This window comes from Pogona vitticeps, chromosome 2 (genome assembly GCF_051106095.1).
Source record: "Pogona vitticeps strain Pit_001003342236 chromosome 2, PviZW2.1, whole genome shotgun sequence".
NCBI lineage: Eukaryota > Metazoa > Chordata > Lepidosauria > Squamata > Agamidae > Pogona > Pogona vitticeps.
The window spans coordinates 150054273-150067944 of NC_135784.1; the positions used below are offsets into that span (position 1 = coordinate 150054273).

General features: G+C 44.1%; 1 protein-coding gene across 5 annotated transcripts in view; it reads right to left on the reverse strand.

Moving 5' to 3' along the window:
• Positions 1 to 3577: 3577 nt before the first annotated feature.
• The window catches only part of FMNL3 (formin like 3), a 120722-nt gene continuing 110627 nt past the window's right edge, over positions 3578 to 13672 (reverse strand). For 2 of the 5 annotated variants that reach the window (XM_072990831.2, XM_072990832.2), the window contains one exon: positions 3578 to 10291. In XM_072990831.2, coding sequence (XP_072846932.1) covers positions 10032 to 10291 — 260 coding nt within the window. In that variant the 3' untranslated portion in view covers positions 3578 to 10031. Of the gene's footprint in view, positions 10292 to 10785; positions 10837 to 12498; positions 12615 to 13672 lie in introns of all 5 variants that reach the window. The other 3 variants (XR_012083908.2, XM_072990834.2, XM_072990833.2) reach the window with 3 other exon arrangements.

Consider the following 13672-nt stretch of genomic DNA (forward strand, 5'->3'; position numbering starts at 1 on the left):
TTCTGTGGCGTCCTGCAGGGGACTGGCTTAAATTTTAAGTCAGTCTCAAATTAGTATAATGTCTCTCTTCCTTGGGCATTTGGTAGTTTCTCATGGGTGCTCAGAACATACAAGGCAGTGATTCAATCTAAAGCTTCCTTCGTATTTCCTTCCCTTGCAGGGAAGGCGGCAACATCAGAAGAGAGTACAGAAATGGGAAAAGTTACTTTTTTGGACTACCGCTCCCAAAATCCCACAGTCACCATGGCCACTAGCCTTGCTGGCAGTTCAGCAGTTGTAGTCTAAAAAGGCAAGTTTGCCCATAGCTGGGAGAGTGAGGTATGTGTTTTGTATCCTAGCTCATACATTCACACACAACCAGAAGAGGGAATGCTCTAATTCACCAAAGAAAAGTGTGTGTGTGAAATACCATAGGTACACACAAGAAAATAAGCAATATACAGCGTGTATATATAATAGATACTTAGATGGTAAGATTGATGTCCAGGATATTGAGGATGGTCCATTTGCAGGTGGTGCTAAGCAGACATTGGACTTTATGAAAACTGGCAGCAGTCAGTGCTCTGGCTTTCTCCACTCCAAGAAACCAGGCAAAGAGTCTGAGGTTTGCTGCTGCTGTTGTTCTCTCTGTCGTGCTGTAAAGCAGTGGTTCTTAACCTTTGTTACTCGGATGTTTTTGAACTGCAGCTCCCAGAAACCCCAGCCAGCACAGTTGGTGATGAAGGCTTCTGGGAGTTGCAGTCCAAAACTCCTGAGTAACCCAAGGTTAAGAACCAGTGCTGTAAAGGATACAAGCTGGAATACTGGCTGCTGCAGGCTTCATACATTATGCTCACCATGAATGAACAACCCAACAGGAGTGAGGGCCAGTGACATCCTCCAGGATACACAGCAGCCTATACCACCTCTTCTGAGAAATGCATTGATTCTAAAAACTTCTTTTAAAACCTTGATTTGTATTCAAGTGCACCTTTTTAAAATGGCCATCACACTTCCTGGAATTACGTCTCCTTTTCAGTGAAGAGGGGAAAAGGGGAGGCAGTGGTCCAGGGGCTGCTAAACAAACTGTATGCCAATGGCAAGCAGGATTGATAGAATAGCGTCCGGCTTTCCCTCAAACCTTGGCTTCTGTGATGTGTGAATTTACAGTAGAAATTCATTAATAAGAATAAGCAACTGCAGAGGCTGGCCAGTTTGCTTATTTTTACAGCCTCTTGTTTTTATTAATGGATGTCATACTTTAATATAGTGAATTACAGTGTTTGCTTTTCTTGTATGTATTTATGCTATCTCCCCCACAACCATTTCCCTTTCTCAGGCAAGTATGAACTCCACCATGCACCATGCCCAGAGCATCTCAGGTCACTTCTAGACCTTCAAAGAAGAAAGAAATTTGAATGTTTGTGTACTTACCATTTAAGAAACTAAAAATGGGTCTGATCAGATTTGCTACTACTTAAGGAAAGAGGAAGAAGAATAGTTGAAATCTGTCTTCCTTCACATTGCTTTTAACTGTGTTCAATCATTTTGAAATGAAAACCCTAAATAAGAGCTATCTGGGCTTTTCATTTGCAAATGCATATATTTGAAGTTTAATTGATTAATTAATTTTATGTGAAGCGAAGCAAAACAGCAAAATATTTTGATTATATAGCACTTAAGACACTCTCTGGGGCAGTTCACAATTTATGCAGGGTGCACATCCCACCCCCAGCATGGAAGGATGAGTCCACCTCAAGCTTGCTGTCTGGGATTGAACCCAGTTCATGAGCAGGATTTTGGCTGCAGTAATGCAGCTTAACCACTGCACCAGATCGTTATGTGGTTTCTGTACTGCCCAATTTAGTGAAAGGTCACTATGGATGATTTAAATTTAAAAAATAACACTGGTAAAATGTATACGCAAAGGTTTGACCCAAGCCAACTACACCAGAGCACAGGTTGCTGTCCTCTGGAGATGCCGGCCACAGAGACTGGCGAAACGTTAGGAAGAACAACCTTCAGAACATGGCCAAAGAGCCCGAAAAACCCACAACAACCAACACTGGTAAAACTTAGCCTGCTAACAGAAAGTAGGTTATCCCATTATTTTTTTTCCTGATAAGTCTCTTACATGCTTCTTAACAGCTAAATGCTAGGTAGAAACTGAACCCAAAAGTGTTTTTTTGCTAGTGTAAAGGACAATCCCTCTCCCCCAAAATGGCTAGTCATAGACCAAGCCTTGATTGTTTTCCATTTAAATGTTTGTCTCTGTTGTACTATGTATAACACATATAGACTGAAGAACACAGCATTTTAAAAGTACACCTTGCTGTATAGTTAGCAGCTTGGGCCGACTACTAGAGCACAGGAGTAAATTGTAACCCCCACCAATTTCTTGCACTGGGAGCACCTGTGCTTAGGGCTGCATTTCACACTTCTAGCACAGGTTGCAATAACAGCTGTGTGCAAATCTTCATTTCTGAATGGGGCTTCTGTCATCTGGCGAGTGTCTTTCCTGTAGGGCATTTTTGAACAGATGCAGTGTGGAATGTACTGCAACCATCCTGTCATAGCAGAAGATCACAAATTGCCTCCAAAGACTCTCAGAACAAGCTGCATCAGTTTTAAAATGGGCGATGTTTCACAAGTGCACACATTGCCATCAGGCCTAGCAACACATAATGTTTGAAGACATTCTTGGAAACAGCTGGTAGTCATGTCTGAATGCAGCAAGCAACTTCCACTCCAGCTCTGGTTCTCGCCACTGTGTTCACAAGGGTTTTTGTATCCAGAATTAGCTAGTTTCTTCAAGAGACTCATTTATAGCAAGGGTGGGCAGAAGGCAAGTCAGTTTCTACTTGTGTAGATTTATTTATTTATTTATTTAATTTATATGCCGCCCACACTACCCAAAGGTCTCTGGGCGGCTTGCAGTAAATTGTTAGGATTTTTTTAAAAAACTCCCAATTGTTTAAAGATTAAAAGATTTTCCCCTCCAAATTTTATATGAAAAGACTGTGAACTCAGTCAGGTCTTCGATACATATCAAGGTTGGAGGCAGACAGTTCTTTAGTTCTGTGTGCATTATGCACCTGGCTCGGCTAAATAGCTCGTGGACTTTTGGTTAAAAAAAAAACAGAGTAGATTCAAGGAGTCTGTCAACCTTTCACTGCATAGAAATGGTAGTGGAGGTGATTTGTGTGTCTGGATGCTGGATTCTGCCCTTTTTGTTTGGCTGTATGTGTATTAAAACTGCAGCAGGCAGGGCAAAATACAGCTGCTCCATCATTGGGTTGCAATTCAACTCCTGCCATGTCCTCTGAAAAACCTGTGCGGTTCATTCAGCAGAGGCCTCTCTGCCAGCAGTGTGAAGGGGTGCTCCCTGATTGGTGGTGTGCAATTGGGAGACATTCATCCTCCCCAGTCCTCTCTTTGGAACCCCTGACTTAAATTTCCCCTTACAACTGCACTTCATCCCATACCCGCCAAATCTGTAGCATTTGACCAAGGACATAAAAAGCAAGTGGAAGCCAGAGTGGCTTTTTCTCCTTTACAAAAATGAACAGGAAGGAGTAAGTCAGATACTCAGATGGAGTAAGGTTTTTTTGGTTTGGTTTATTTCCCCCCATTCCCATTAGTAGAAATTCTGTACAGTTCATGGTGGATGGTGCAGGGAGGCACTGGCTTACAATATAATCAATAATATTTCACATGTACAAAAAAGTTACATCTAACTACACAAAAGGGCTACACTGGAATGGATACACTGTAAACAGGAAGCAAGGCCAGGAAGACTCGTCCTGATGGGATGGGGCCAAGGCCTTTGGCGAGAAGGTGGTTGGTCCCTTTCAGTATGGAAACACAAGGGCTGACGTTTGGTGCAGTTCTCTGTGGCCTTGCATTAAAATAGTGCTCATTGTTCAGTCGAAGGACAGTTTCACACCGATTGGCTTTTTTCATGCGTACATTTCTGTTGTAGAAAAAAACAAATACTGTATGCTCCCTGCCTGATTATCTTTTGTGCCTTGGATATGCAAATCAGGAAACCAAGATGGACGACCTTTTACTAAGAAAAATGAAATGTGACCCAGCCCTCAAGAATCAGATGTCCTCATGTCTGCAAGAGTCACTGCATGCATTTAACAAAGATATGTGTGTTTTGGTTTGTTTTCCCAAAGGGGCACTGTTCTCTTAAGAGGGCAGATTCACATGTGCACATCGAATACTCGTGTAGAATTGAGATACCTAGATCTACATTTCCAAGTACTGTAGACCTAGCCAGTTACTTTCAGGAAACCTGTGAGAGTGGCTCAAGGTTTGGTCTGTTGGAATTCAGAGCGGTACTGAGAATCCGTGTGATGCATTGGTTGAAATCTCCAAATAGGAGCATTGAAATCCCCACTTAGCCATGAAGCTCATTGAGTGTCTTTGGGCCAGTCATAGAATTATGGAATTGTAGACCTGACAGGGATCTCGCCCAAGGTCATCTCTGGTCCTGCCTCCTGCCTATGCAGGAATCCACAACTGAAACTTCCCTGATAAATGGCTGCCCAAATTGTCTTATCTTTTGCTCTCTGCTGAAAAAAAAACCCTTTCAGAAAAGGACTCCCAGCTCAACTTACATTATAGAGTTGCTATGAGAGTAAAATTGGCAGGCCTTTGGCTCAATGGCTAAAACAGTATAATCCCGCTGCTGCCCATGTACAAGGAATAGCTCTATGCTGCGTCTACATCTAATACACACTGGTTACTCAAGGCTCAATGAGTGGCAGCACATCAGCAGAGAAAATCTACATGCATTCCATCAAATAAGTCTATGATGACTCATTCATTGTGCTCTCATTCGTACGTCTACTCGGAAGTCCTTGATGCTTTCAGTCAGTCTTACTGCTAGGTAAGCAAATATGGTTTACAGCTTCAAACCTTTCCTTCCTACTACATGCAACCAAGCGATGAGCATGCATGTGGAAAAAAGGAGCCCTCATTCTGTATAGTTCGACACAAGCTGGGCTTTTGACCTGCAAAGTCATCTACAAGTGGTTGAAACCCTTACTTAAAAGTGAACTCATCCGCCAGCACAACTGGCCATTTGAGGCAGCAGGCCTGAAGGGACCTCACGTCCTGTGAATGGCTAGTGCTGACCGAAAGTCTTCCGTAGCACTGTCTGAAGGGAACCCCAAGAGCCTATTCAGCAAGGACAACTTTGTTTTGCTCCCCCCCCCATATAAAATATTGAGATAGCTCCCTGTGGGCACATCATTCACCTCCCCCATCCTTACAATATGACTTGCAATATATCAAAGTAAACGTGCTTGGGTTCCACTCCTGTGGTTGCATCCAGATTTAGTCAAGTAGGCCCATTACGATCAGTAGGAGTTGTTTGGCACAACTAACAAGCTCCAGTGATAACAGTGGACTTCTCAGAAGAAATCTGATTCCGACCCAACATTTTCCATTGCTTGGGCTTTCGTGCTTTCTCATGCACAGAGAGGTTTCTTAGTCCATTGCTCCTGTGAATCTTCATTATTCACCATGTTAAATAACTTTTTACACAATAGCTACAGTTCCTTACGTACAACTATCAAGATGGCTTAGAATGTTCAAACTATCTGTTCGGACAAAGGTGAAACAGCAGGGAAATCTGTCGCTTTCATGCCCTTGACTGTGGATACATTACATTTAGGGTGGCTAAATGTAAAATCTAGAAAAGCTACCACAGGAACTATTAATGTGCTGGCTTGGGCACGTCGTGAGAATGGCTGATGGTCGGATTCCAAAGGATCTCCTGTATGGAGAATTAGTGCAGGGAAATCGCCCCAGAGGGAGACCACGGCTGCGATACAAGGATATATGCAAGCGAGATCTGAAGACCTTAGGAATAGACCTCAACAGATGGGAAGCCCTGACATCTGAGTATTCAGCCTGGAGGCAGGCATTGCATCACGGCCTCTCCCAATTTGAAGAGACCCTTATCCAGCAGGCCGAGGTGAAGAGGAAGTCACAAAAGCAGCAAAAGCAGGGAGCTGGACAGGGGTCAGATTGGATTTGTCTTCAGTGTGGAAGAGATTGTCACTCTCGAATTGGCCTCCTCAGCCACACTAGACGCTGTTCCAAGTCCTCCATACAGAGCACGTCTTTCGAGACTGAAGGATGCCTAACTAATTAAAACTGACACATATTTGAGTTAAGTCCTTTGGGTCCTAAACTGTCTGCACCTCTGGAGACAATACTGCAGGAGCTATTTACAAAACTAATTGAAGGGCAATAAGCAAAGGTAAGGCATAAGGTCAAATTCTATGTTACAGACAGATGCTGAAACCTGCTATTAATCAAGTCATGTGGTTTAGACTGAGGGACCTTTGTGACTGAGCAATCATACCTGTAAAGAAAGCCTATGTTTAGTTGCCAAGCATCAGCCACTAAACAAAACAAACTGATCTACAAACTGCAGGTGGGATTAAGTCCCTGCTGTGACAATCACATGTGTTTCAGCTCTTGAGGAATTCCTTTTTCTACTGATGGGTTAGCTGTATACAGCTTAGCCCTTGGTTACATGGCAGTGAACATGCATCCACAGAGAACTTCAAGAAAGCAGCTGGCTGGCCATAAGGAAACAGAATATCAGCCCGCAGCCTGATCCCTGAGGCAGCTCTGAATTTGTTTTCTCAGCAGCTCAGTGCTACTATTCCCTTGTTCACAAATAGCACTAAAATGTCAGAACAGTATCAGGAAGAAGTAGGAAGGAAATTGAGACCCCACAATGTCTGGGTTTACATCACTGAAGAGAAGTAGAGATGGTAACTAACCACTATTCTCAGCATGCCTAGCTTCATGTTTTGCACCAAGGCACACAGCAGATACAGTAAAACCTCAGGGCAGGAACAGATAGTGGCACTAAATCTGGTTCCCAGCTGAAGCAGTTGTTCCATGATTAGGAAAACACATATGTTGGGGTGGGAAGTTGGTGGGAAAAGGGTGGTCCTTTTTTTAAAAAGGCAAGAAGATAGACCCATCACTAGGGGCTCAATCAGACCCTCATTCCTTCTTTAGACACAAAGATGTGATTATTTCCAGTACAGCAGTCCTCTTAACAAAACACACGAAGAGGAAAAGGTCATTTGCAAGTAACCCACAAAGACTGGCGCCCTCAGTTCTTCCAGCCACCTCTGATAGAAATAGCAATATTAATTCACTGATAGATGGGAGGGAAGAGTGTCTGAATATTCATATTCCAAAACTTGGTCACTGTTCCTTCCTCAATCCACCCCCAAAAATGACTTTGGAAAGTTCTCTGAATTTTAAAAAAAGTTTGAAATATAGTTGATATAAAGTTATAAATCAAACATTCATATTTACATGCCAGAAATAAAAAGCAAAATATATCTAGCATACAATGTCAACAAAGAAAGGAAAATAATTCTAAGGTGTTCTTTGGTTAAACCCTTTCTATTTCACAGAGCCCCAAGAATGTGTACGACCCATTCAATTCTGCTGCATCATGCTCTAAAACAGGGATAGGAAGCTTCTGGCCCTCCTGATGTTCTGGCCTATAACTTTTCTAGTGCTTTATCACTGGTCATGGCAAGTGGGGCTGATGGGAGTTATCAGCCAAGACATCTGGAAGGCCAAAGGCTGTCCTAATCCCTGAAAACGTTGGGTCGCATTCAACAGTTGTAGCCCTATGTACACTTCCTCAGGAGTAATGACCACTGTCCTCAGTGGGCTTTACTTTTAAGTAATTGTGCACAAAAGGAACAGATAAAGCTATGTTTTCATGAGTCACACCCTTGATCCATCTAGTTCTGCTAAGAGCTGTTCATTGGCAAACTCATTTCAAGATCTCAGGCGGAGAAGTCTTTCCCAGTCCGTCCACCGGAGATTTATTCAAATAAAGAATCTGGGGACTGAACCTTGGGAGCTTAGGGTGCAAAACATGCAAGTCAGTTAGGATTCAAGTTCCTGCTGGCAGGCCTAAACCACAGAACCACATTTTCCTAAGGCACCCTGGCTTAACCATGAGGTTCTAGGTTTCCTTTAAGAATCACTGCTTCTTTGGTATGGTTTATATACAGAAGGTCAACACCAGGGAAGCTAGATGTGTGACTCTGAGCATCACTACTTTTCCACAGGCATGGCTTAGCAGAAGGACTTCTCAAAGTCGCTCGCCCTGATCAGGAAGCTGAGGAGCTGATTTCTGCAACATCCAGGTGACCAGGGCTCTGGCAACCCCAATTTGCTTTCCCCAGGCTTATGAGATCAAAAGTAGCAGAAGAACATTTTGCTTTGAAAATACTTTTTCAGGTAGTTGAAACTATGGTTCGTAGTCTGGTAATAAAACAAAATAAAAGTTTTAACATTTTTTTGGAAAAAGGAAAATGCCCCCATCTGGGCTGGATTTGCAGAGAAATGGGGCTATGCATTTTAACTTTTAACAGGAGCAAAGATTCCACCTGAAGATCTCTTTGGCAGATTAAGATCTAGATTTAAACTGCTTTAATGACACTGTAGTTCAGCAACCAAAGCAGCTTTTCCCTAACCTGGTGCCGTCCCAGTTGTTCACCGCAGCCCCTAGCGCTATAGTCCCAAATGTCCACAGGATACTGATTTGGGAAAGACTGCCATGACAAGCTCAACTGGTTCAGAAAGGTAGTTAAAATTCCAGCACGGCGGACGCAATTTGCTGGATTAAACCTAAATGAAGAGGTGGTCTTGCTTTCACTGTCAGAATGGCTTTATCCTAATGCTATTTACAGTTCTAATACCCAATGGGGAGGAAAAAATCTTTGGTTGTGGGAAGAGAATTCCAAGCAGGTTAAGAGGAGGTAGAGAAATTCCTCTTGTTCTGATTGTCTCAAGAAATGTCATAGTCCAAAAGTGCAGGACTAGCTTCTGATGTCAATTAAGAAATTGTTGCAAACCATATCTGAATCATGAGGTAAAATCTCCTGGAACGTTTTACAGCCCAGGATTCAAGGAGCTAAAAAACAGCCAGCTTCATTCCATTCATTTTAATGGAGCTTGAATCAGAAAATTGCTACTTAGCAGTTGGTACTGGTTCCAGTAGGAACAGGCGCCATTTTTTTGCTCTGTTTATCTTCTCTATATGCCATTAATGGATTCAAAATGGCTGCTATTGTGTCAATGTCTTACTTGTTATTTCTAACTTCTTGCTTGCTTAGGAGTATCCGATTTCATGGGGATAAATTTCCCTATTTATTTCAATTTGCCGTTTCAGAAGCCAAAATGGCTGCTCCTCCCCTCGAACAAGGGTGACATTCATATTATTTAACTTTTAAAAAACCGTACATCTTTTAAGGGCTTCAAGGGAATACACATAACCACCACACTAGATTTGGTCTGTAGCATTTGGCCCATCAGATTATAAAAAGCTTACATATAAAATGCCACACAAATGGGAAGCAGAATTTGGTCCTTTGGAAATTAATATCACCATTAATAGTAATAAAATATCTATATCTCTGAGGCAATGCCAGAAGCAGCCAGTGACCTGGCCCAGACCTTCCTTGTAAGTGTCACATGTCAGCTCCTCTCTGTTGTTACCTTGCTGTGCCCACAATCCTGGGTTAGGTTGTGCAGTTGAGACATGGGATTCTGGGCCAGAAGCAGGGTTTCCCCCCATTTTTGGGAAAAAAAGTTCCAGTGGTTTCTTCAAAGGCCACCCTGGCCTAGCTTTTAAACTCCTCAGGACCAGCTCACAGCCTGCTCTGAGAGAGGACCACAGGATCCGCCGTAAACTGCTTCTCAAGAAAAAAACCACAAAGTTGGTCCACAAGGCTAGTGCCGGACCCAAAGATCTGTAACTGGAAGTGGCTTTCCCACTGCCATGCATCAGAACCTCACAAGGATGACTGTGTCCATGTCATCTCCAGATAGAAAGATCAAAGTGCAGTTCTTGGTCCAGCTGTTCAAAAGACGAAGGCTCTGGAAGCGGCGAGGGGGGGGGGGAGTCAACCTCCTGCAGGCCAAAGGCACTTTTGAGAAGCCATTTTAAAAACAACAATGACAAAACACAGAACAGTTTTTGCCTTTCAGAACTGACTCAGAAAGGGACCAGAGGGTGAGGGTGGATGGGAATCATCAGATATGTACAGATTAAAAAAATACACCTTAAATATAAGAGAATAACAATAATACTGTCGCATTAAGGCACTTCCTAAAGGTCCCTTTGGTTCTTCCACTGAAATATCTTGGAAAAGATGGAAGTGGTTTCTTTGGCAGAAGAGAACTAGGCCAGTCTGGCCGTTGGGATGCAGCATTAGCCAGCTTGAAAGGCAGGGCACGCAGGACTCTATGGAGAAGAAGAAACAGCTAGTAAGAAGGAGACCATAATGTCATCAGAGAATCAAATGCGGAAGCAGTTGCTACTGGTAGCATTTAAGGCTCTGCATGATTATTAGTTCATCATTTGCCATTTGGGGTGCGAGGGAAACAGATGGAAGCTCCATCCCTGCTCTTCCTCTGTAGTGAAACCTAGCAATATATTCAGCCTACCTCTCTCTGCACCCCCCTTTTTTTTTCAGGCAAGCCTGCGTATGATTTATTTAAAGCACATATAAGACATACTTTTTCTTTTATTTATATTCTACTTTGGAGGTCAGAAAAAAGAACTATCACCTTTCCCCACCAGCGCTCATATTTGATACGCCCACAAGGGGATGGTCAACAGTTGTGGCCAGCAAGGCTGTGCAGCAACTGCAAACTTTTGATCAGTATCTCCCACTTTAGGCAGAAGCAGCAAAGCAGAGGTTAAAGTCTCCAGGGCTTCAGGGAGCCATTCCTTACCCTCTGCTGCAGATGAATTGAGAGGGAGCTAGAGGCGGGTGGTTCTTGCTGCTATGAAGGGGATAAAAACAAAAATTAGGCCAAATCATTGAAAGGGGGAGGGGAAGCTGTTCTCCCCAGGGGTCTGGAAACCTTAGAAGCCTCTGGAAAAGTGGCAAAATCTGGAAAAATCAGACTAGTTTGTTTGCATGCCACAGATAGTGTGGCATGTGTGTTTGTGTGTGTGTGTGTGTGCGTGCACTCTTGCCACCAAACTCTCCAATTTTTGGCCTCCACGAGACACTCTGCATTTTTGCGCACTGTTAACTGGTGTTGGTGAGAAGCTTTGAATGAGTATGTTTGAGTTCTCCTTCCCCCCCCCTGCAAATTTGCATGCGCCAGGACTTTGCCCTGATCTCCCATGGCCTCCGAGCACCTCCCAGAGACAGGTGCTAGCCATGCACAGCTGTCTTCCTGCTTTTTCCACTGGGATTATCTCCAGAGAGAAGAGTGCCTCTGGGCTACCTCCTGCACTCTTCATTGTCTGCTGTTGAAGGAGGCTGGCAGTGCAGGAAGCCAGGGTGTGGATATGCCCTTATAACACCTTGGGCACAGGCCAGCTGAAGAACATTCAACCTATTCCAGATACAGTATACTGTAGTTGTTTTGTTGCTAAAGCAATAGTGGGAAATGTGATTCAGCTCAATGGGCTTCATAGTTAAGTACTCATACATGCAGCCTCATCACCTGTCCCCTCATGTTGCACAGTCTAAGGGGAACATGACCCTATAGAGTTAGGGGCAACTTCTCCATTAGTCTTGGGTTTTAAAATGGACTCGAGTTTCCTGAAAAAGGTTGTCTATGTTCTTCTTTTCCCCACAGTCAGAAGACGCTGTTGTTCCTGTACCAAGAATTCAGGTAGCAGCAAACCACCCCACCAACTTTAAAACAAGAGAGGATTTAGTAAGCTACTCTACTGCATTAGTGTGAGAAGGCGAACCTAGGAACAGATTACAGAATCAAAAATGCATGCAGATCAAGGCAGGATGCCCCTTGATGCAACCTCATCATGCCAACCATGCAAGGAACAATGAACATGGGGCCGTTCCTCTGGATCCATGCAGGGATTCTCAACAGTGATGAAGAAAGAACCGTGAATAGGATTTGGGATGACTCAATGGCTCCCACACTTTCCCCCCGCCCTTGAATATTGTTTCTGCTTCCCTTTTGAAAAAACCAAAAGGTTTCCAGCTCTCATGTTGGAACAAAGGTCTTTGAAAATGTGTACTGAAGAAACTCAGTGCTCCAGGGCTGACCGGGCACTGAGGGGAACACAGCACTCCAAAAACTTCTTGAAATGCAAAACAGGGTAGGTGCAGGGGGCCTGAAATTCCTACTTTTTCATATATAATTGAATTAAATGCCCTTGAGGTTCGCCTGACATATCTGGTCACCCTGCTAGGTGGATGGCAGGCAGCCTGGAAAAGGCAGTTCACAGAAGCATTAACTGCCTTCACGTTTTCTGAGGAACGCTGCCGGTTGGGCAAAGGAACTCTGAGCCCATCCAAGAGGGCAGCTCTCTGGGATCAAGAGGCACAGGTCTCCGGGAAGAGGTTGAGAAGCCCTGGGCTCACGGGGGAGGAGACAGGCAGGCAGGCAGGCATGCAGGGAAGGCGGGAGAGAAGGCTGGGCCTGGAGCCGCATGCAGAAAAGGAAGCAACGTTCCACAGGTACCTTTGGTGGGGAGGGAGAGTCGAGCTAACAATTAGGCTCGTCATGGTGGGACGGCTCGCAGAAAAAGCGAGACCCCCGCTTCGCTGTGCGGGCAGTGAAGGGAACACTCTTCAACACTGTGGGGTGGGGTGGGGTTCGGTGGAAGGGACAAAGACACACAAAACAGGTCAGGTTGCTTGAACACAGTGAATGGCTCCGTAAGAGTGTGTCTGCAGTCGTACTCTGACATTGATGCCGAACCTGGTGCCCCCTCCCCAGGTAGTGTTTGATTTACAACGCCAATCGCCAGTGCCGATGGCCCTGCTGATTAGGGGTGATGGCAGTTGAAGTCCAACATTATTTGAGGGTACCAGGTTAGGAAAGCTGTCGTGTATTTATATGCCTACTGATCATCCAGTAAAAATGGCTTATATCCAGTGCTAAAAACCAGGGACAGTCAGAGTGGTGAATTCCATCCTATAACCATTGCCTCCAAAGAGACCCTTCATGAGATTAAAACCATGGGCTCCATTACATTTCTTTCTTCAATGAAGAAAGAGTTAAAACAGTTCTTTCCCTCCACTTCTCACTTATTCCCTGTCCTTCTCTTTCTGCCCTCACAGATATAGTATTTTGTTTCATCCTGCTTTTTAAACATTAAGGAATAGCAATGCTAGTAGTGTTGTTACTAAGATGTCTGAAGTAGGGTATCTTAAGGATTCAAAGAAATGAGCGGGCCAGAACCTACCTGGGGCATGGTTCCTGGACATTTAATGGATGTGGAAGCAGCAATGAAAAAGGGATGCAGGGGTGGCAATGGCTTTCTCATTACAACAGCTTCACTGGCTGCCACTTGGTTTCTGAGCCTTATTCAAAGTGCTGGTCATGACTTAAAACCCTTTGCAGCTTAGCTCCAGGCTCTCTGAAAGCCTGTATCTCCCCACATATATTATGATCCTCAACAGGGTGCCTTCTCTTAGACCCACCAACTTTTTGAGCACACCTAGTGAGGACTCAAGAGTAGGCTTTTTATATGACTACTCCCAAATTATGGAACTTCCTCACTCAGGTGATGTGGTTGGCTCCCTTCCCTGCTTTCCTTCCAATGGCAATGAGACTGGAGAAGCTGGCCATCTTTGTCTTGCAACACTGGACATTTCAATCAGTAGGGACATGTGATGAATGTACAGAGTAA